We start from the raw sequence: 24794 nt of genomic DNA on the forward strand, positions 1-24794 counted from the left end.
ATTTAACTTTGATTCATTGCTATAATTGAAAACATGTCTCTTAAACAGGGTAACAGAAATAACTTTTCATTAAATGGAATGGAACCTAACAATTTACAATTTTACTCATCAACATATCTGTAAGGAATATTAATAATCTTATGATTGACAGCCTGCACTGATTTTCAAAGAATGTATAAATTTATTTCTTTTAAAGAAAAATTTAAAAAGTTGAAATAAGTTATGACATAACTAAAGTAATCTAGAATTTAAATTTTGATAGATTGATACCTGTTCTGAAAATCCTTGCTAATCAGAGAGCAATAATGTTGTACAATTAATCACTCTTTATGAGGTCAACAATGTGCATTGATCCAAGACCTGACCCACTAGGGGTGTCTATATATATATGTGTGTGTGTGCAATCAGGTATACCTCAGATAAAAAGATTATTGGGCATAATTTGCATCCTTTAGCTATCGGATAATTATACAGGTACATAAAATGTTTATGGAAAAAGGTTTAAATCAGTTGTATTGTTTTTAATTAATGACAGCTAATTTGGGATTGAAGAAGAATGACCCTAGGAGGTTAGTTTCACGTAAAGTGTGGTGCAATAAGTATTCGTACAAAATGACAGTCATTGATATTGATATTCTTCATTGGTTTTCAAAGACTGCATAAATTTATTTCTTTTAAAGAAATTTAACAAATTGAAATAAAATAAATAAAGAATTAACCATTTATGTGCCACAGGGCCGATTTGGACCGATTCTGAAAATGAATAATTAAATCTTAAAACCGAATATTCTTCGAGCGGGATAACTTACTTACCTGTGCTACGGTAAAATTAAATCGTGCGCGGGATGGACACAATAACGTAAACAAACAGGTAAGCGATTCGATTTTTGATTTTATTATATTTATGCATAAAAAACAGATAAATAACTTCGATGCACCTATTGAGAAACTGTTTAGTCACATATTTTTATCAAATTATTTTCTTATCACATATAACTGAGCGTATTATTATCATTACTCGAGCGATTCGTTCGGCGATAAATGTACACACGATCTGAAAATGAATAATTCCTTTAGAAAGTTTATATCGTTTATAGTTAAATCACTCTTAATTATTTTTAATGTATAAATTCTTAAGCATTTATAGCAAGCTAACATTTGTTAATTCGATATGTTCAGGTTAATATCGAACAGAAGTATGCGCCCCTGTTATTGGGCATCGAAGAAATTATATGAAACGTGAAGCAATGTCTGTTTCTTGTATACATGTTTATCTGGAATCAAGTTAAGTCGTACCCAACCCGACTCGCACCCAAACCAACTCGTACCCAAATATTTGAGTACGACTTCACTAGTCAACTCGTACCCACGGGAAAAATATATTTATACTAGGAAAATAAAATACATTGTTATACTTTCATGTTAAATACTGAAATCTGATTGGTTAAGACGCAGTTAATAATATTTACTATTACCCTCAGCGTTAGCAACGCACTTGGCAACGGATAACATTAAAAAATGTTACATGCGCGAAAATTATGCGCGTACGGTTCGCTGTAGAATTCACGCTATTCCTATATAAAAGCAGTAAAATTTTCTTAAAATTTTTAAAAAAGACATTCAGTATAACAAAATAAATAGTGCCTGTTTGGGAGGATAACAGTTGAAATTGACACCCCTCGAAAACCATTGTCAACCTCCGCTTCGCGTCGGTTGACAATGGTTTTCTCGGGGTGTCAATTTCAACTGTAACCCTCCCAAACAGGCACTATTTATATAATAGTTTTCATTCATATGTTATGTTTTTTATTTATGTTTTATTTAACTTTAAATTAACTTTGCCTGTTGCCTAATCCATTTGATTACTCAAAAAATATGTTTTAATTATAAAACAATATCTAATATAGCGATTTACTTACCGTTTTCTTGCAGGAAACACGCCTCTTTCGAACCATGTTGATCCACCAAAAGTGATGAAAATGTGAATTATGAGCAGCATGTTAATTTTGAGCTGACAAACTCATTGGTTGATCGGTTGAACGGAATCACATAAAGCAATTAATTTTAATTTTAATTGATGATAGTTAACCTGCTCATAACCATTCATGATCCGTCCGCATTCAAGTACAGAACTCTAGTATACCAGATTTTTATAACAAATTCTTTTAAATTTGTTGTACAATTCGCATATTAATGTTATCGATAATATACAAAACATAACAACATACGAATAAAAGCCATTCATTTTATTTTCCTAGTATAAATATATTTTTCCCCGTGGGTACGAGTTGACTAGTGAAGTCGTACTCAAATATTTGGGTACTAGTTGGTTTGGGTGCGAGTCGGGTTGGGTACGACTTGACTGTAATTCGTTTATCTTTTAAAATGCCGAATTGGTCGTTTATAAATTCAAGCTTTTATTACTTTGCTGACTTTAAATGAAGTAAATACAGAAATCTATTTCTGACGTTGTCAAATGTTGCATCGAATTCTCGCAGTAACTCCGTACTTGCGTACGAATTGACAAAGATGTAGCACCGACATTCTAGCGCGCATCAATGTTATGCACCGCGTTCTTGATATGATAATTATTCTTAAATGGTTTAACTTGTAAAACGTATTAAATTGACATTGAAAATACATTGTTACGCCAATTTTCGTTTCGCAAAATAACTCTGAAATTTATACTCGAATCTGATTGGCTACAGGATGCAGGATAGGATAGGATAGGATAGGATAGAACTTAACTTCTATATTTCTATCATGTATCGTGCATCCTGCATCCTATCCTATCCTATCCTTGTCAACTTTCACTGCACTGTATCATGTTACTATCATAAATCACGTCATTACGTCACAAAGTGCCACGTAGTCGACCATTTAAGCCGGGGAAATATTCTGGTCCAGAAACGTGTTAGATTTTTTGTTAACATCCACTCAATACTGCAAAACAAAAAAAACCTATGTAATGCTACGTTGTAACGGTTACAGGATTAAAATTCAGGCGGGTTTGATCACCGATAGAAGAGCTGAAAAACCATTCTAGCAATTATTTTTTCTTAAAATCAATTGTAAATTTTCCCTTTTCATTGTCAAAATTGCTTTAAAACTATATCTATGATTAAAATTGTTGTGGATCGTAAATTACTAACAAAAAATGTTATTGTGTAAAGGAGTGAGGAATACAAAATAGATGCATATTTTTTAAATTGATCTATATGCTGGGGAAAGGGTTAAATAATGATGTAACGCGAGAATATTATTTTGAAAGCTTGGTCTTATTTAAAGTCCGTTTTGATGCTAAATAACAATAAAAAAGTGCAACGTTCATTTTCTGTCAATTGTTACGCCAAAATATAAACTAAAGTCATCGTTTGCACTGACGCGTTTAACATCTTTTTTAAATGGCAGCGAAAAGGTTCAGCAATGACGTAAAAGAAATCGCGTAGAAATTATTTGAAGGGGGAGGGGGGTAAAACCATCGACTATGTGTCATGAATCTTTTGTATACCAAGCCCATTCTTCTTCCACGAAATTTTTTCCACACGGTTTTGTTTCAAAATAGATAAAAATAAATTAGGGCGGACTACTTTTAGAGGGGCGGATGGGGTTGGTTAAATTTATTTGGCCCATATTTTTTTTCTGAATTTTGTCTAAAATTAGCAATTCCTCTTATACCCAGCAAAACCGTGTTTGGCAGATATTTTTTTTTCTTTTTTCTAGAAACGACGATTGCCACTAGAGATGGAAGCTCTTTATGTTCAATCTGGCTTTGATAAATATGAATTTAATGTAAGATACATTTCAGATTTCAAAGGTAAAATTGAGGTTATTGAGAATATTCATCTCATCTAAAGAAAGCTTTGCATTAAACAATGTTATTTTTTAAAAATAAACATGTTAGCAATATATACCTACATAAAAAGGACACTTTGACTCAGGTTAGCAACGTGGGTTTGTCACAGTACATGTTCACAGAGTATATATTCCACACCCCTCCCTATGTAGATCTAGGTATGCTATTGTACATGTACACAGAGTATATATTCCACACCCCTCCCTACGTAGATCTAGGTACGTCACAGTACATGTACACAGAGTATATATTCCACAACCCTCCTTACGTAGATCTAGGTATGTTACTGTACATGTACACAGAGTATATATTACACACCCCTCACTGTGTAGATCTAGGTATGTCACAGTACATGTACACAGAGTATATATTCCACAACCCTCCCTACGTAGATCTAGGTATATCACAGTATATGTACACAGAGTATATATTACACACCCCTCCCTATGTAGATCTAGTTATGTCACAATACATGTACACGGAGTATATATTAACACCAATCCCTATGTAGATCTAGGTGTGTCACAGTACATGTACACACAGTATATATTAACACATCTCCCTATGTAGATCTAGGTATGTCACAGTACATGTACACACAGTATATATTCCACACCCCTCCCTATGTAGATCTAGTTATGTCACAGTACATGTACACACAGTATATATTAACACCTCTCCCTAGTTTATCTCTGAAAACAGATACACATAAAACCTATCTTGAAAGTTAACAAATATGGGAAAATTATTTTTTATCAGAGACTTGCACCTATTCAATGTCAGGTCTTGCACACTATTATGATCTCATAGTTTAAGTTTTTCTCTAAAATTAAAGGTTTCGTAGTCCTTTTTGAAAGACTTCAGGCAGAGAGGTGATCGTCATTACATTATTTTAATTTTTCTACTCTGGAATGAAACTTAATTAAATGTATATATGAGACTTCTAAACAAGTTTGTGGGTGGGCTATGATACTCAGGTGACTGCTAAGGCCTATTGACCTCTTGTTTTTCCATTTATTTATTTTTTTTAAATTAATACCTCTACTTGCCGCTTTGTCTTGTTTTTTATATTTTGATAATTTTCAATTATTTATGCTCTATTTTTTTTTAGAAGTTCACGGGAAAAAGGGAGGTAAATCCAAAAGCCACAGAGGTAAACCCGGGGGTTTTGGTTACAGCAGAGACAAGTTTGAGAACAAAGCGAAAATCTATAAACCAATCAAAAGTAAAGGACACAACAAGCGGCAGTTCAGTCGGTGAGAGCGGGTAAATCGTCAGTGATAGACAGTGATTGTCAGTGAGATAATGTCAGAATGTCAGTGAAAATATGTTAAACAAAGGAGATTCTCTCATAAAGTTGTCTGGATATGGACAAAGTTAAACCAGTTCAATTGTCACAGATGGAATAAAATGTTGGAATGATGATAAAATTAATACAATTTTAGAATAACACTTGATTTTATTAAACATCAGCCTATAAGAACTCTTGTCCTTTTAATCTTAAATTATTACCAGCCCCCCCCCCCCCCCCCAAAAAAAAAATAAGTAATGCTGAGATTATCAATAGGGTTTTAGGGGAGATAATTCAATTCCCATTTTGTCCTCCCAAGAAAATTTTTTTTTTATTCCTTTTAATATGTTTTCCATAAAAGTAAAATACTTAAAAGTGATTGGTTGAGAAAATGTTCTAAACAAGGATTGATAGTCGATACATGTGGTATTATTTAATTGTAACTCTGTCATGTAGCTTAATATATCCAAATCATCAATAAATTTTACGCAAAAGTAACTTGTCATGATTTGGCAATGAATAAAACATGTGTGTAATTTAATAAATTTATTCATTCTATCAGTGTGTTTATTTATACATATTAAAACAAGTAACATATACCAGTTAAACCTAACAGCATGTACACACTATATGTAACTATTGCCACTTTACCTGGAAAGAAGAGTGAAGATAGAAATAAATTCGTTTATTTGGTTGGGTACCAGATACTGACTTCTAATGTAAAAGAGTTCCAATAACAGAGGACCAGTCAAAGCGTAACCATAAATTGGAGTTACCTCTCTTTGCTTGTACATAAAAAATGGTACCCCCCTTATCCTATGCTAACACTCTCCCCCTGAACGACAAATGTCGACCCGACATTTTACAAAAACAAAAAAAATACAACTTGACTAGATAAGAAAACCCAGGATGTCAATACCAATGTATGACATTAAAGTAAGTATACATGATTAAACCTATTGGTTTCGAACAACATTGATAACCACTTGACCGTACTCGACTATATGTTTGTCTATACTATAAGTATAGTTATGATCCAAAAACCTACATATATTTCAAAATGAAGCAACAATTTTCACACACAGCTGGCCAAGCATTAGTGTTCCTTAACAAAATGTTAAGTAGTAGATACTAGGATTTTCATACAGTGGTTCCAACGTTTAAAAAAAAATGACTAGCATTTGACTACAGTCATACCACACATTTATCCAACTTGTCAAACAACCATACATTTACATATAAACTACTGGTGCACATGATACCTTACTGTAACCATGACTGAACTTAGTGGCATAACTGGCTATATATATATACATGTGTTGTAACTTTACATGTGTAAGAACATGAACACCATCACAAGTGTCTGTAAGGAGAGTACATTAGCAACATATGTATTATAAACATCAATGCATTCTAAAGAAAAGTCCTTAGTCACAATTTACACAAACACTGGGTCAAGCGACACTAGGCGTAGATATGCATTGACACTGTTCTGTACTGCACGGAATGTTGGTTGACCTGGCTTGTCGTAGGTTAGGAGTCTTGGAGGCCGGATGGTACGAGAAGGGCGAGCTGTAGGGGTGTCCTCATCTTCTTCTGAATCATCATCCTCTGAAATGGAGACGAACTCTTCACTGGAAGATCCTTGTGAATTTCCAGTCAATACGGACGTCTGTGAGGAATCCTCTGTAACATCTGCGGGTGCCTCCTGCTGTGTGTTTGGTACAAACTCTTTGGCTCTAGGATCAAGCCTTGGGTCACTGCTTGTGGTTTCAGATTGATACCCCCAGCACACTTCTTCTGTATCTGAGGAGTCACTGGACAACTCTTTCTAAACTGTTGTGTTGCCCTCCGTCTAGGTTTAGACTTTGGTTTTGGTTGTTGCTTTGCAGGTACAGGTAGGTCATTACACGGTAGTAGCAGGTTACGGTGAAGTCGACGTAGCCGTCCTCCGTTTCCCTCCGTTTTGACTTCATAGACTGGCGAATCTCCTAGTCGTCGCACAACTATGTGAACTTCAGGTTCCCAATATGATCTCAGCTTCCCTGGACCACCACGTTCCACCAGATTCCTCACGAGGACACGGTCCCCCTCAACTAAGGCAGCACTTTGGAGCTTCCGGTCATATCGGTCCTTTGCACGATTTCCAGGCTTTCCTGCTGATTTAGCTGCTATTCGATAAGCTTCCTCTAAACCCTTTTTCCACTCAGTAACATAGTCGCACTTCTTTCCTGACATCTGATTGTCAAGTCCGAAGATAAGGTCTATTGGTAATCTTGGATGACGACCAAAGATGAGGTAGAAAGGTGAGTATCCTGTGCTAGTGTTTCTTGTACAGTTGTAAGCATGAGTCATCTTGCTGAGATGTTTCTTCCAATTCCGCTTGTGATCTTTGGGTAGGGTTCTCAACATCCCAAGAAGTGTACGGTTCATCCTCTCCGTTTGGCCATTCCCCTGTGGATGGTATGGGGTGGTTCGAGAATGTTTAACACCTGTTAGTGCCTGCAGTCTCGAGAAGAAGCTATTCTCGAATTCCCGTCCTTGATCATGATGCAATTTATCAGGAAATCCGAACCACATAAAGAAATCGTTGAACATTTTCTCTGCGGCAGTGCGCCCAGATTTATTTTTGGTGGGGTAGGCAGCGGCAAACCGTGTGAAATGGTCAACCACGACCAGGATATACTCGTAACCACCACTGCACGGTTCTAAATGCAAAAAGTCAATCGACACCATCTCAAAAGGGTAAGTTGTTACTATGGGGTAAAGGGGTGCAACAGGCTTAATGTTTGGCCGTCTATCCTTGATACATGGACACTTCTTCTGAATAAATTCCCCGATGTCCCATGCCATCCTCGGCCAATAAAATCTCTCTTGAGCCAGTGCCAGAACTCGGTCAGACCCTAAATGTCCCATCTTGGCATGCAGTTCATTATAAACATAATCTCTGAGTTCAGGTGGGAGAACAATTTGATATCTGGTCTCACCGGTCGACAGCTTCACAAGGCGTTTAAGTATCCCCTGCTCGTCTACCAAGAGCTTTTTCCAGCTACGTAAAAGTTGTCCAACTTGCAGAGGGTAAAGTTTCTTTTCCTTGGCACTGGGTTGGTTCCCCTTCTTCACCAGCTTGATTACCAATGATATAGTTTCATCCTCCTCCTGCGCAGTCCGCAGAGCTTCACGGCTGACCTTGTCCCCCTCCGGTACATTCGTAACACTTTCAACAGAATCTGGTGTGGGACAAACTGGTGAAACAAATCCTTGCAGTTTATTACTGGTGCGAGCCTCCACCATTCTGACGGTAGCCTCTACCTCGTCCTTCGTTGATTCCATAGTGCACTCTGTCTGGAGAGTCGCAAAATCTAATGACATACGGCTCAGACCATCAGCATCTCTATTCTTAGGCCCTGGCTTATACTTCACAGAAAAATTGAAGTCTGCCAATTCACTTATCCACCGAAGTCGTGTGGCATCTAGTCTAGGCGTAGTAAGGACATAACATAAAGGGTTGTTGTCGCTGTATACCGTAAAGTGTGGTGCATAATACAAGTAGTCTCGGAAACGATCGGCTATCGCCCACTTCATGGCTAGAAACTCCAACTTCCCTGAGTGCATGTGGTAGTTCTTCTCTGCCGGTGAAAGCGTTCTGGACGCATATGCAACCACTCGTGGTACCCCTAAATCATCCCTCTGGTAAAGTATGGCTCCCAGTCCTTCCCCGGATGCATCCACATGCAGATCAAATGGTTTATCAAAAAGTGGATAAGCCATGACTGGTGGATTCGTGAGGGCATCTACAAGGTCACTCAACACATCCTGGTGGGCCTTAGTCCAATTTATCCTTACTTGAGAAGATATTTGCCCATTCTTCTTAACTTTAGCCTGTGTCTTGTTCTTTGGATGCTTCACCAAGCCATACAAAATTCGTGCACGGCGTGCAAAATCTGGGATATACTTTCTGTAGAACCCTAAGAATCCAAGCAGTTTTCTTATTTCTCCAATTGAGGCAGGTCTCCTCTCCTTTAGTTCCAAGACTGCTCTTTTGTCTTCAGGATCCATCGTATACCCATTGCCCGTGGCCAAATGTCCCAAGTATCTCACTTCCTGTTTAAACAGGTGACATTTCGACGGCTTCAGTTTAACCCCCTTCTCCCGGAAACGTTGGAAAACCTGTTGTAAATGGGACAAATGATCCGTGACAGTTGCCGAGTTAACCAAGGTGTCGTCCAGATAAGGCAAGCAGAACCGATCCCTTATGCCTTCCAAACAGTCGTTCATAAAGGTTTGAAAAGCTGCTGGAGCTCCCGACAGACCGAACGGAATTCGCTCCCATTCATACAGCCCCCAAGGAGTTATGAAAGCTGTAAACTTCTTGCTGTCTTCCGACATCACCCCCTGATGGTAAGCCTTCCCTTGGTCAAGTAGAGAGAACCATTTGCTGCCCCCAAGGCTGTCAAGTGCATCCTGGATTTTTGGGAGGGGCCGACTATCAGCTACTGACTTTTGGTTTATCTTCCTGTAGTCCACACAGAGACGTAGACTACCGTCCTTCTTCCTCACACATACCAACGGACTGGCAAAGGCGGACTTCGACTTCCGGATGAACCCTTTTGACAATAGATTATGAATATAGTCTTTCACCTCACTATACAAAGCATTCGGAATAGATCGGTAGGTTTGTCGCACTGGGGTAGGGTCTTGCATACTTATGTCCATCCTCAAATCTGGTGCAAATCCGATGTCAGCCTCATCACGTGAAAATATATCGGAATACTCAAAAAGCAGCTGCTTCACTTTTTGCTGATCTTCAGTATTTAACTTGTCTGTGGGTAAAGGTACAGGTGGATCCCACTTCCCATTGTTTGTACTTTGTGTGTCCATGGTCTCCGCACTCAACATATTGACAGAATTTACGTTCACAGATGAAGACACCGCTTCTAGAGTGCACAAGTAAGTATTTTTCTTTAAAATCACAACAGAGTTTGTCTGGTTCTTTACTGGGACGCTAACAAAAATCATTGACCGATTATGATTGCCATTCACAGTAAGTAATGTTTCACTCATTACCAATCCACTGTCCTCTGAAACTGAAGGGGTGAACAATCCCTTCCACTGACCTCCGTGGTTCCTCTTGATTCTCACATAGGCACGTATAATCTGGGAACTTTTTGGCGGTATTTCCTGTGCTGATGACTTGCTGTATACATCATGTTCTGTCTTCGTCTCTCGTAGCATCTGTGTTATTAGGTTGACTGTCCTAGGACTCACCTCCAGCAGTGCCTCTGTCAGGGCCTGGTTTACACCTTCATTTGAACTGACGTAATGACAGATAACATTATAGCCAATGATTGGTCGGACTAAAGCTGTAGAGCTGGACACAAGGAATGGAACTCTTAGGGAAGTAGAACTTTGACCTAATTGGAACTCCAGGTCCGTCCATCATTCAAAGGGAATCTCATTGTTGCTAGCCGAGGTGAGTATCAAGTCACTGGACACTAAATCACTAACAGGGCGCACATCGGAGTCTGGACACCGAGTCCGGAGGAATTGACTAGACACAATGGAAACTTGTGCCCCGGTGTCCCACAAGGCTTGTACAGGTACTTTGTCTAAGTAACAAGTCACATTTACTACCGATCAGATTAATTAGTTTTGATTTCACATGAGGATAAATAGTTTCTATTGCACTTTCTGGTCTCGCAAAGTCAGAGTGAGAAATACTCGAAACACACTGGGAGCTTTCTAACTTCGGAGTCACTGTCTGCTCCCTCGGCGTGACCCCCTCCCGTTTCCCGACCTCCTCCTTTGCTTGCAGCCTGCTTTGTAGTGGTCTTCACTCCCACAGACCCAACAATGGGTGCAGGAGAACCCAGTGTTGGACTGACGACATGCCTCACAACCCATCTGAAATCTGTCATCTGATTCTGAGGAACTCTTGGATGCTCTCGGACTCTGCCTCTTGATCTCTGCAATCTCCGCACGTAGCTCCTGAAGTTCTGCCCAAAGAATGCCCTCTTTCACATCTGACTTCTGCTTTGATTCTTTCTTGGGTGAATTTGGGACTGCCTCTGTAACTGCGTTCACCTTGGCTTTAACTAATCGCCCCTTCCTCTCTTTCTCCCTGGCCACAATGGTACTGAACTGTTGGATTAATTCGTCGTCTTCAACCTTGGAGTCTAGGATGGGTTTTACTTCCCGCCGAAGAGTTTCGTCATGCAGCCCCAAATACAAGGTATGCTGGAACACAGGTACCACTAATTTTTCATCATACTGCGCATCTGCACCCTCCTCCTTGGAAATGAACAGTACTTTCTGCTTCAGGCTTAACAGCTTCAGTAGGAAGTCTTGCGGTTCACCCCTGCCCTGTGTTGAGTTAGTCAACTGCGTATAAAGTTCTGTGGCGGACTCCTCATAGTGGGACCTAAGGATCTTTCTTAATGATGAAAGCGACAGGTTCTCACGCCCTTCGAGGTAGCTTCTTAAAGGTAAACTTGGAGAAATTGCTCTGGTGACCCCATCAATAATGTCTGCTTCACTGTAGGACTTGCGGAGCCCTGCTTCAATCTGTCTCACTAAACTTACAAACGAAAGTCTGGTTGGCCTGTCTGATATTTCACCACTAATCTTAAAGTCCTTGGTACATAACGGTGGGTGCTTGTGTTTGGGCTCTACTGTTGGTGAGGCTCCTGATTTGGTACCGGCAGTCTGTGTCTTTTCTGGAATATTCTCCGCCTTGATCTTCCTAGGTGTCAAAGAGTCATTTAACAACAGCAACACGGTGAAATTTCCATCGGTGGTCTGTTCGGCCTCATCTAACCACGCCAGTATGGCCTTGACTGCCCCCATTTTGTCTAGCTTCTCTGGTTCGCGAACAACTTTCAGAATTCCCTGCAGGGTTTCTGTAGATGCCTGGTACAACTTGGCCAGGACCTCAAATTCCATCCCTGCTTCTCTCCCATGGCTATGGATATATTATCCCGGACGAGCCCCCAAATGTAACTATTGCCACTTTACCTGGAAAGAAGAGTGAAGATAGAAATAAATTCGTTTATTTGGTTGGGTACCAGATACTGACTTCTAATGTAAAAGAGTTCCAATAACAGAGGACCAGTCAAAGCGTAACCATAAATTGGAGTTACCTCTCTTTGCTTGTACATAAAAAATGGTACCCCCCCCCCCCCCCTTATCCTATGCTAACATATATGTACACACTACAACTGTCTGTTTGTTTACATGCAACAAATTTATAATTATAGTAAGAAAATCACAGTTTGATTACATGTTAATTGGTTTATACTTGTACTTGCAATATATAATGTCAACACAGTTTTTTTTAAATATATAATTCACACACAGTTTGTTTACATATAATACACACACAGTTTGTTTACATCAGATATTGTATTTTCTTCACTTTGCCTGTGAGTAGTTCAGCCACAAAGAGGTTCTCTCTTGTGTCCACACATAAACCCCGTGGACCCTGTAAATGACAGTTGTCAATGTAGCGGAGGAACTGCCCGTCTTGATCCAGGATGTGGATACGGTGGTTGCCAAAGTCTGCTGTCAGGATCCGACCCTGGCTGTCTGTTGTGATGCCGTATGGATTAAATGATCCCTTGGTAGTAGAGGGAGGACCAGTGTAGGTAAACCGGAGTTTCCCGGCCTGATTGACCACCACTACTGCACGGGCTCTACAGTCTGACACACAAATATCTAGGTTCCTGTTCTCACTGATGTATTTAAAGTCACCAGATGAATAGAGAGGTTGTCCTTTGTCGTCGTACTGAATACTTTGTTTCTCTGTGGAGCCAGAGTAACACACAACTTTTGTTTGTTTATTATCATCACTCTCCATGACAACCAGGAGGTCACCAGAGGAGGTACTACAGACACCGCGAGGTCTCCACCCCTGTAGTCTAATCACTGTCTGTATCTGTGTATTCTTCACTATGTTCACAGTTCTATCACTTCTATCAGTATAAACTAGATCCCCACTCCTTGTCACTGCTATGTCCCATGGACCGATCCCTGACTTGGTTTGGACTGACTTCACTAGTTCCCCCTGCAGGTTGTAGAGACTCAGCATCTTATTATTATCATTACACGTCCAGATTTCTTCATCACTGGGACAAGTAACACTGGATAGATAATTAGGATAGCCTACATACTGTGTCTGTATGGTGGAGATGATCCGTGGCTCATCAAGCAGTGGTTTGAGAGGAGAGGATCCAGCTTCTGAGGTTTCCATGGTGTAGCCATGTTCCTCTGTTGTAATGGAGAATGCTGACAGGGAACCAAATTGTTGGTAAAGTTGTTCTGGGTTAAATTTCTGAGGGCTGAAGTTTGGTAGACAAACTGTGAGTTTAGGAGGCAATCTGCTGAATTCAGCAATCCTGGATTTGTAGGCAGAGACACGGCTGACATCATTGGAGTCCAGTAACTTCTTCAGATCTGCAATGCTCTGTGTGATTTCAGAAATGGTGCGTGTGATTTCATCTTCCTGTTTCTTTAAGACAGCCAGGTGTTTGGCGTCCATTTCATCAAGATCAGATTTTAGTTTCTGTATAATGATGTCTATTTCTCTGTGCCAGACTTCTCCATGTTTGTCTATTGCGGTTGTCAATTTCTTGGAGTTTTTACTTAGATCGGCTTTCTGAACTGTAACGTTGTTTGCTATCTCTTGATATTTTGCAATGACTGTTTTTTCTAATTCTTGCAAATCTGTTTGTAAATTATGTTTTTTGGTTTCAAAATAACTTATAATGTCCAGTTTTTTGTGGTTTTCATGACTTTCAGAGGAAACACAGAGGACACAGATAGGAATGTCACATTGTTCACAATGAAGTTCACATTGTTTGAGAGAATGTGTTTGGCAATTAGGAGAAATGATTATAGATCTTCGGTCTTGGAACGGTACCACCTGATGTTTTTTGGAAAAATCCAACACATGGTCTCCAACACAAGCTTTGCAGAGATTGGTCTGACAGAAGTCACAGTGTAGTGGGGGGACAGGAGTATCACACACATCACAACGCACCACATCCTGGGCAGTGCTTCGAGGGTCCATGGTCAAGTCCTTGGTAGAGCCTGAAATATACATGTATATCATTCCTTTCAATCACAATGGGGCATGCCATACAAGTTTATGTTTTTATAAAGTGAAAATCGAAAACCAAACTTTTAAATAGAGTTGTTTTTCTTTTATTCATTGAAATAACGTTTATTTTAAATTTTAATGCATACTAAAATGCACGTTTTTGAAAATGCACATAAAAGTTAAACATATGTCTTACAAACACATAAAATGATTATCATCGTATTTTCTTTGTGGTGTGGTTTACACTTATAACCTGGTGTAAATTTTAATGAATCAATGGATAAATTTTCAACACTTTTTTTTAGGTTAAAGTAAGAAAAAATAATATTAGATTTAAATGCTTGTTGCCTCACGGAATAAAATATTTGTACAGTTTGAGTTAGACCTGGTTCTGGTTAGGCAATAACACCTATCGAAGTATACATGCTCAACTCTAGATCTGGGGCTGGGAGGGGGGGGTGGTAGGGGGCTGCCCCCTTCGTAAAAACCGTTTGTGTAGCAAGTAAGCGAGCGGATCTAACTTCCAAATTTAATTCGATTTATTCAATTAATGGACCCCTGGCAGTCTAAAATATCTTTCTGACCCCCCCCCCCCCTTTAATCTTGAAAAAAAAAAATCAGAATTGTACGCGCGATATAAAAAATATGTAAGCGGAGGAGGTAGGTTCAATATGACTGATGTTAAAACGCATACAAAACAAAGGCAGAAGGAATATAAATGATGTGTAAACACAGACCTCGATATATGATTAATATGATTTATGGTGTAACCGTTTGGTGGGCGAAGCCGATATAAATGGGGCTAGATCAGCTGATGCCCTTTCATCATCTCTTGTTTTGTTTGCCAGGACTGTAATCTTATTGCTTGTTAAATTTGTTCAAGCCCGGCCCTGGTATGATATAGACTATAGTCTGCCCCAGGTTACTGTTTCCATCACATTTTGACGATTTTTATAGAAACGTACACAGCTAAAAGAAATACAATTGAAATCCTTCATTTAAACATCATCTTTTTTTTTCTCAGAGATTTTCACAGGAAAGAAAAACAGATTTCTTATGGAGGTTTATCTTTTTTCCATTCGGAAGTCTCTTGGAACACCTCACACAATTTTCAAATGCTATCATCCAGATCTTATTTTATAACATTTGCAATACAAATCTCCATAGGTCTTTATTTAACAGCCGCTTTTTCAGCCGAAAAAGTCAGAGAGAGAGAGAGAGAGAGAGAGAGAGAGAGAGAGAGAGAGAGAGAGAGAGGAAATTTAAATACTAAAACCTGTAAACAAATTTTCATTCTGGTATGTAAATAAATATTGTTTCAACCCTGAATTATTTCATCTTCGTGAGCCAAGGGTTTCTGATCCGCGCCGCTCCTGGAAATTACAAACCCTTGGCTAGCAAAGGTAGGGATATTTATGAATAACTAATAATGAAGTAAAAAATCTTGGGACAGTTAAAAATTATTTTGATTCTATCAATATACATGTGTATTATTTTAATGTCTTATTGTCTAGTCTGAAGTAATTTATACAAATATTTCACTTGTATGGAAAGATTTCAAGATTATTTTTGGTCCCTTAACTTCACTAAATTTTTCATCCAAACACTGAATTATTAAACATTCAATGATTGATTTGTGCATTAAAACTAGAGAATTGAGGTAGTACCCTAGCTAATTCACATCATAAGGTGCAAATTATGTCCTTCATGTATATTGTACATACCGGGGTGTATTATTTAATCTGAGTTTTTCTGACAAATGTCTTGCAATTAGTGTGCAATGTATATTTATGATTGTGAATTGCTTTTATTTTTATGCCAGATTAGGGGTAACTTGAACATTTATTGTATTTTTTAATCATATACGAATGGTTTGCACATTTGGGGGGGGGGGGGGTGAATTAGAATGGGGAAATATTTTACTATTAATGTGTCTGTCAAAGATTAGGATGTCTACAAAATTAAGTTTTGATTATCTTTTGTTTTAGATTGAATTAGTTATTGGTCGTAACTTAATTTTTTTTTTATTTTGATAATTAAAGGGACTTGGAAACGATTTGAGCTCAAATTTTTCAAAATTTATTTTTTCAATTTTTAAATCCAGAATTGTTAATATAGATGTTTTCAATGCTTTGACACAATTTGAAAGTCAAAGATCGAGTCACAAGCGAGTTACACAGGTTAGAACTCTTTGTTTTGTAAACAAAGCTCGAGTCCTGTTAATGTTTACGTACGCGTATTTGTTGTATTGGTACAAGTTTCAATCTAATGTGGCTGTTTGTTGGGATGAAATTATTTATGAACCCACTGAATCAGTCTATCTTGTTTCCACAAGTTATTTTGATAAAGAAATGGCAATTTCTTTACTTTACACTATTTGTAAACAAATATAAGTCTCGAGCTTTGTTTACGTAACAACGATTTCTTTCCTCTTTATCTAACTTGTAACATGACTTCTAACATTCAACTTTTGGTGATTCATTCAAAATACAAAAGTAAACTATTTTATACCTAGAAATCAAAAAGAAAATGTTCATCTGAAATCGTGTCCAGGTCCCTTTAATTTGAATTCTGGGTACGAAATGACCTGTGTATAAGTATGTTAGGCTACGATTTAAGATGAAACCTAAAAACGAAGTTTCAAATTGAAAGTTGGAGAAAAATCGTCTTTGGTGTTTTCAAAGAGTAACCAGAAAGCAAATTTAATTCAAATACATGATGTTATTTTAAAAACAATGAATTAAAACTGCTTCACTGTTGAAACACGTTTTTTGTCCAATCAGTTGTCCTGAAATTCATTTGATCGGATCTAATGCAACTGTTGAAAGTTGTCGGAAACGAAAATTTGTTTTCTTAATTAGGAATTAATTTTTCAAGAACACACTAGGTTAGTTTGAATGTATTTATCACTCATTAAACAAAGCTGATAAATTATCACTAAACGTGAAGTTAGTACGAGATTCAAATTCAACATGGATGCCGGTGATGTCACTGCGCGTGAAGTTATTATTTGTTCCTCCATCTTGGAAAAGTTTTTCATCTTCATAGGTATAGAGTGTAATTTCTATTTTTAGACATATATACATGTGTTGTCTATAGGGAGAGCTTCGCTTTCACGGGCCCTTCGCCCTCTATAAATGATTTCAGTAGCATTCATCATATTGTATCTTATCCTTAAATTTAGGCAAATATAACGTTATAATTGTTGTTTTGTTGATTCTAATGAGGTTTGGCGATGTAACAAATATCAGAAATGTTAATGCTCATGGGCACCTGTAAAGTGCGAAACGAAATCGAAACGAAACGAAATCGAACGAAACGAAACGAAACCAATCGAAACGAAACGAAACCAATCGAAACGAAACGAAATCAAACGAAACGAAATCGAAAATAGAAACGAACGGAATTTATAGTCTGTCCCAAGTTATTGCTTCCATCGCTTTTTAATGATTTTTAATAAAATTACACACACCTGTGAAAGAAATACAGTTGAAATCGTTAAAAGGGATTATATCCAAGATATCTTAATTGAACAATTATCCCTTTCCACTCAGAAAAATTAACAGGAACGAAAACAGATTCCTTACGGAGATTTATAATGGGGAATGTTTACATCTTTTCTCCATTCGGAATACACTCGGAATACATCGCGCAATTTTTTAACGTTATCATCCGGGCTTATTGATGGCTGTTGCAATGCAAAATCTCCGTAGACTTTCAATTTCGGGATGTGTATTGAAACCTGAAGCGGTAGAGGGGGCGTTTCAAAACAGATAATCTGGACATTTTTCATATTAGCGGATGAACGTAGTTTGAGCACAAAGGTATTTACTATTATTGAAATATCAAGCAAAAAGTGACAGAGTATAAACAAAACTAATATCAATTTTGACTACATAAAAGTGAAAATAAATTCATTGAAATAAATTTTTGAACCATAAAATATAACTACCTGTATGTTTCAGATTGCCGCTGTAAATTCAGAATATATATAATTAAAATGAAACGGTTGAATACAATGTGAATTAGAGCATACTGGTTGGATTTCGTTTCGTTTCGTTTCGTTTCGATTTCGTTTCGCACTTTACAGGCGCCCTAATGCTTATATTTCTTAATGATTTAATTCAATTCATTTTTGTTAATTTTGTGTGTCGGCAAAAAAACAAACCTTGACTTTATAACAAGTCAGCATTATACATCCAGCCAGGTCCGCTATCGTCTGCAAGTGTTTCCCTTGTCACATGATAAATACGCCCTCTACGGTAAACACTCACGTGATCATTTATCGTATCGGCTCCGGGTGAATGCGGCCTCTACAGATTTCGGTCCGTCTTATATTTTGGCCAGGCTTTCAATCCTTTTATATTTTAATAGGAGATTTATCAAATTTCAGTTATAGTTTGCTTGTTCATTTGTATGACTTTATCAATTGAAAGACAATGGATGTGGTGGAACAATGATGACATTCCCTATATATATATTATATACACACAAATTCGTACAGAAAACGTTTGCAGTAAATAGGATCAATTTGTGATTTTATTCTGGACATTTATTATTTTAAATCATTTAAAACTGTGCCGATTTATCTTTTGTTGTATTGGGAAATAATATATAATAATATACCCCTTGGTCAAATGCGTCGAATGGCTCTCTCTCTCTCTCTCTCTTTCTCTGTCTCTGTGGTCTCTGTCTATCTCTCTCCTTTTCTCTCTGTCAATCTGTCTATCTCTATCTTTCTCTCTCTCTCTCTCAAGTTATAAATAAGATGTCACTATATACAAGTAGTAATTAATTTCGGATCGGAGCCATAATGATTGTGTTTGTGTTTTAATTTGTTACAAATTTGGGTTTTTTTTTCAAAAAGAAAATGACAATCAATTAGTATAGATCATAATTGCAAAGGATAAATAAGATGCACAAAATAACTAAAACATGATTTCATATAAAACTGTTCTAAAAATAGAAATTGAACAAATCTCTACTGTACGGTTAAAACTAAGACCCCCCCCCCCCCTCCACCCACCCGCCAAAAAAAAAAATATATAAAAATTGCAAAGTGAAATAATGTGTTTGACGATTGAGGGGATTTCCAACATGCATTTGTAAATTGTTATGAATGGTATAATAGCCTCGTAGGTTGTAAGAACTGTATTCGAACCATTTGTATAGCATTAATAGAAAATAATAATAAAACCAACCTTTAAACGATTTTTTTATACCTACATGTATGTACATGTATATATGTACATGTATGTAGCAGAGTTTTCTTAATGTTAGAAATAATAACTCCTACGACTCAGGTTCAAATCAGTTTACTGGTTTCCATTATAATTATGAACCCTGAAAACGGAACTGTACCTAAAACGTTAACTGTTAATTTCCTACTTTTCAATTCAATGTTTTACATTCTCTGAAACAAGTAAGGGGAAGAAAGTGTAGTCTATCTGGAATGGTCCAGGTATAATTGTAAAGGCCAAGTCAGATACTTTGTTCATAGTGAAGTCCCGCAGAGAGGTTAGGACAATGCATCATGACAAATTGAAGAAATGCGATGCTACAGAAATACCTCGGTGGCTTCGTAACGATCAGAAGCAGGTCATTGATAAAGAGCCAAGCAGTGAGTCAGAGCATAACCCACATGTACCAGTGCCAAAAAGTGTCAAATTATTTATAGTATATTTTGAGGAAAACAGCACACTACAGTCCCACAGACTACTATCACCGTGCAAAATTCACTGTTTAATTATAACTTTATTTTAGACCTGACTTTTAAAATTCAAAATCTGTTCTTAATATTTTGACACGTTTCGGACTCTATATGTGATTTCAAAGAGACAGAGTGTCATGTCTCAAGGACTGCTAATCCCTTAAAACAACATTGTGCAATTATCAGTTTTTCATTTCTTGAAATCAAAGACTCATTGAGTTTATTTAATTATTTTATATCTGTGAACCTTTCACTCAGCTTACTTATGTCATCACCTGTCAATTTCTACTCATTGTTCAGATTCTTATATATTGTTATGTACAATTGTCAATCGGCAACCTGGAATACTGCGGCCAGCCTCGGCCACGTCCGACTCATCCGTCTGGAATACAACGGCCAGCTTCGGCCTCGTCCGACTCACCGAAAATCTTGAGTCCGGAGGCCACTACTGGCTATATCCGACTTGTTGGTAACATGTCTGTCTTTTAAATTGTAAGGTTGCCATCGTTGAGTCTCAACCAATAAATTCTATTCGGAATCCTGCATCAATTGCTTGTTCATTTTTCTGGAACTGTATTCTGGTGGACCTTCGGGAATACGGCACACCTACCGTTCGTTTTTACCCTACGACCTACAACGCGCCACAACCTTATACCCTTGACGCCAACATTCCCTCACCCCGTTCGTACTACACACGACGGATGCGGTTCCAGATGAATTCTCTAGCACCGTACAAGTCTACGCGGTTACACTTGTACATGTATACCGTTTAACTTCAAATTCACACCCCCCCCCCCCCCCGATGCTACGTGCTTGGCAGGGATTGGTTTCATCCCAAGTGTGTTGGAATTTCTGATTTGTTTTATGATAACTGTGAGGATAATCCACAGTACTGCAAGGAACTATGTGTCGTTTTTTTTAATTCTGTTGTTTTTCTGAGCATTGGTAGAGTGTACCAGATTTTTGTATGTTTCTTGGGCCGCAGTTGCAGAGGAGTGTTTAGCTAACCGGCGTGCCGAGATGTCCATAATGTAATCATTAGTTGATTAAAGTTGTGGGGCAACATAAATGGCTTACTTGGCTCTAGCCTACTTGTATACGGAGTGGTAGATGTCATATAGAGTGGCGGAAGTCAACGTTAGACCTTCTGGCGGAAGTCATCGTTAGATACCGTGGTGGATGTCATCATTGGACACCGTGCTGAGGGGATACTATATGGACTATCTGATGTGTTTGGAAAAATGGTAGACCATTCCGAGGATGGATCGAGACGAGCCGGAGGATGGATCGAGATGAATCCAACGCTGGAATCTGACTGTGAAGTTTGTGAACTGTGATGTTGACTGTGAAATCTGTGTTAACATTCGTGATAGACATTATGTAAAATGTTTTATTTTGTGGGTGTTAGTACCTGTTAAGATTTAGATATTGTATGTTTATTTTAGTTTGTCCTTTTGTTCGGGCTGGGACGCCCTCTTTAAAAATGGAGAGGAGTATGGTGGTTCTGGCGATAGCGGGTATGAATTGCCTGGCTACTCCAAAATTAAAATTAAATGTTCTTACTGCAATACTGTTAATTCCTTATTTTTAGCGAGTACTTAATTCCATGATTTCGTTATTTTGTATCAAATTGCGAGAATATAAAATCGCGAGCACCAATTTTTGGTTATAATTTCCTGTAGTTCAAAACTGTGTAAAAGATATAAAATCAATGATGTCTGCTTCTCGGGATTTTATGCGGATATTAATTGCTCGCGTTTATGTAGTAATTCACAGTATCGAATAGCAAATTGAATTAAAAGGTCATTATTGTATCCTTGAAACTGGTTCCCACTTAATACATGTATATGTATATAATCACAGTTCTATCTAATTTGTCAATAAAATTTGCAAAAAATGTTATTTTATAGACTACATCAGTAATTCAATAGGTTAATCATGCTTATATATATATTGTTGGTTTTGATCCTTTTTTTGCTTTTTATTTCAGCATTAATACTTCATTGTGTGTTGACCATATCTGTCAATATGTGAATGACAACAAAATAAAGGAAACATATGCCAAAATAAAGATACATAATGGCAAGGTGAACTTGTCAAAATTCTCATTTTATCCTTGCATATTTTCAATTGTTTTTGGAAATAGACGCGGCATTTCCTTTTTTTTTAGATTTCAAAAATGTTATCTCTTTTTTTTAGACACACGCATCAGCAAGTCTTAACGATGCTCAAGACGCAACAAAGTAACGTCATGTAAAAAAGCAACTTAAAGAAAATGAAATGTTGAGTGTGCGATACGTCGGTCATATTGCCGAGTATAAATTATAAATTTGTACAAACGGCAATAAAAATGTATCCGTCAGTCACGTGCCGTGTTTAAACATATGAAAGTGTGACATTTTAGTCCGAAAGAAAAAAAAACATATTTGCAAATATTTAATCTACACTATTATGGAAGGGAATTACCGCTAAAAGTCGATGTATCTTGCTTTTTTTCTTATTGTGCTCCCTTTTTACTCTTCGGTACATTTATAGTTCTATTTCACTTTATTGTTTTCATATTTATGCTTTTCCAATTTCACTTTGAGTCCCTTTTATTCGTAATAGTTGCCTCATTCTGTGTTGCATTACTTTCTTCTTTTTCCTGTAATTCGTTAATTCTATCTCTGTAAAAACATGAATTCAATCACGCAAGCCATACAGCTCTTTTAATACAGACGAATACAAGATGTATGAATTTAATGTTGCATTCTGGCCCCTTGTTCAGGGGTTCTTGTAGTAGGGTGGGACTCTAATGATTATAAAGTGAGGATGCATCCATTCTTCGAAAATCTCTTCCTCTGCTCCTGGGTATTAAGCAAGCAGATGGACTCTAAGTAAATAGATGTGAAGAAGAAGAGTGCCTCTTCCAAAATTGTGTGTAGTTCATGGCCCCTGCGTCAGGGGTTCTAGTGTTAGGTTGGGGCTCGAAATGACTGCAGTCATCCTTAAAGAATCTTCTTCTCTGCTCATGTGTATTAATCGGATGGTTAAGGTACAAAGTTATGATGAGGATGAATACCTCATCCAAAATTATGAATTTCATGGCCGGTTTATTCCCACTTAGCCAACATTCTGAAATTCTCAATTCCCACGTGCACTTGGCCAACATTTTGATTTTCACACCTGAGTGATCAGGGCGCTATAGTATGTTTTCACATGTAAATGTATTTGTTACCAATTACCTGAGAACGGGTTGATGAAACAAATAAATGATTGCATTTTGAAAAGATAAACTACAATGCACAAATCTATTTCGAGAATAACCGGTAATATATGTATTTTTAATATATATTGAAACATAAGTCTTCTTTAAATGTTTATTCAAAGAAGCATTAATTTTGCCTATAATCAGAATAAATGAATAAAAATAACCATAGAATATTTGTAAAACAAATTGTAAATCATCAATTTTCTGCAAGATAATAGCATATTTTCTTAAAAACTTTTATATGTATAAACTAATAGCGGTACATGCATTATCAAAACATAAAAAATGGTTATAAAATGTTTTAATTGGAGGTATAATTACATAAATGAGATTGATCAGCAGTTTTTAAGAATATAGACTAGATAGATAAGCATAATTATGGTCATTAGTTTACAAAATCAAAAGCCTGAAAATTATGAGATCTTAATTGTTTTATTGACTGTTAGTTGAAAGATATTAAGAAAATCAAATCAAATCAAAATGGCCAATCTTCAGGTGCAAGTCAACTTTTTAGAGAACGGCAGAGGAGGATTCTATCTTTTTTATGCTTGATATAACCACCATAAGTCTTCTGTGAGGACAAGGCGCAACAACCGAACATATTGGAGGTGTGTAGACCGACAAAGCCCTGCTACTGTTGTTACTTTGGACAACATCCTCGTGTCTTTCGGACAGCCCCATAACCATGAAGGAGACTTCATTGCCTTAGCTGCAGACTCCTTCGTCAGTAAAGTAAAGTGCGGTCACTTTTAAGGACCGCAGTCAACGAACGACAGTCTGCGCTCACGCCTGAAACTTGGATGATTGACTTTGAGGTGGCAGCCAGAAATTCAGTAGGAGGGATATTTCAAAATCCGACAATTCGGGGGTGTTTTTCCACTACACAGAGTATGCTCATTTTGTGGCATTACACATTACTAGCATTACTTTGAAAACATATAATGCATTGCAATGCATTAACATTACATTTAGCATTACCCCAAGCCTGATTTCTATTATTATCTTTTGATTACAAAACAACCCCTGAAAACTCACTGGTTTTCCAAAAGTCACAACGACCCAACGAAAATAAATCCTTCTGCAGTATGTTTTTTTTTAATATATTACACTACCGCATGAGAATAAACAGCTTAAACTTTGCAAAGAGGTACGATGTCATTGGATTATGTTGAAATGTAAAGGAAGAAGATCTCGACGAACGAAAGTACAATGTACTAGACGAGTATATTGTCAAGGAAAGCAAATATTAGAATTTCAGTTCTAAAATTGAATGCATGCGCATTCTTATGGATTTTTGTTTGAAAATAAAAAAAATGAATAAATGAATGATCTTTTCTTCAAACTATCATTATTCAGGTAATTATACTCATTGTATCATTTTTTTTAAATTTAAAATGTATATTGATAAACAACGATGACTTCCCTTCCTCGGTATGTTTTCTCATGTATATATGCATGCAGAGGTCGTGTATAATGTGGAACTGCATAATACTGCTGCGATAATTGGTACAGGGTATATTTCTCCTTTGTTAGAAAAATTCACTTACTCGCGACTGCCACTTGGATTGTCACTCTTCATGTTTCACGTTG

At 37.3% G+C, this 24794-nt stretch overlaps 2 protein-coding genes and 1 long non-coding RNA gene across 3 annotated transcripts in view; 2 read left to right on the top strand and 1 right to left on the bottom strand.

The window, feature by feature from the left end:
* The window catches only part of LOC128183108 (uncharacterized), an 87714-nt gene that overhangs the window by 37450 nt on the left and 25470 nt on the right, over window positions 1-24794 (top strand). The gene's annotated exons all lie outside the window — the stretch shown is intronic.
* LOC128183143 (uncharacterized) lies at window positions 768-5381 on the top strand. Its single transcript, XR_008243547.1, has 3 exons — window positions 768-871; window positions 3724-3792; window positions 4968-5381. It is a non-coding gene; the product is annotated as an uncharacterized LOC128183143 (long non-coding RNA).
* On the bottom strand, window positions 12526-18492 carry LOC128183118 (uncharacterized). The gene is made up of 2 exons (XM_052852012.1): window positions 18413-18492; window positions 12526-14234 (listed from the first exon to the last, which is right to left on the bottom strand). Exon 2 carries the CDS (start codon window positions 14212-14214, stop codon window positions 12535-12537), a length of 1680 nt encoding a protein of 559 aa, XP_052707972.1. The 5' UTR covers window positions 14215-14234; window positions 18413-18492; the 3' UTR covers window positions 12526-12534.

Source organism: Crassostrea angulata, chromosome 5, assembly GCF_025612915.1.
Source record: "Crassostrea angulata isolate pt1a10 chromosome 5, ASM2561291v2, whole genome shotgun sequence".
In the NCBI taxonomy this organism is placed as follows: Eukaryota; Metazoa; Mollusca; class Bivalvia; order Ostreida; family Ostreidae; genus Magallana; species Magallana angulata.

Coding starts and splice junctions, on each gene's coding strand:
- LOC128183118 (XM_052852012.1), bottom strand. CDS start 14,214: ATGGACCCTCGAAGCACTGCCCAGGATGTGGTGCGTTGTGATGTGTGT.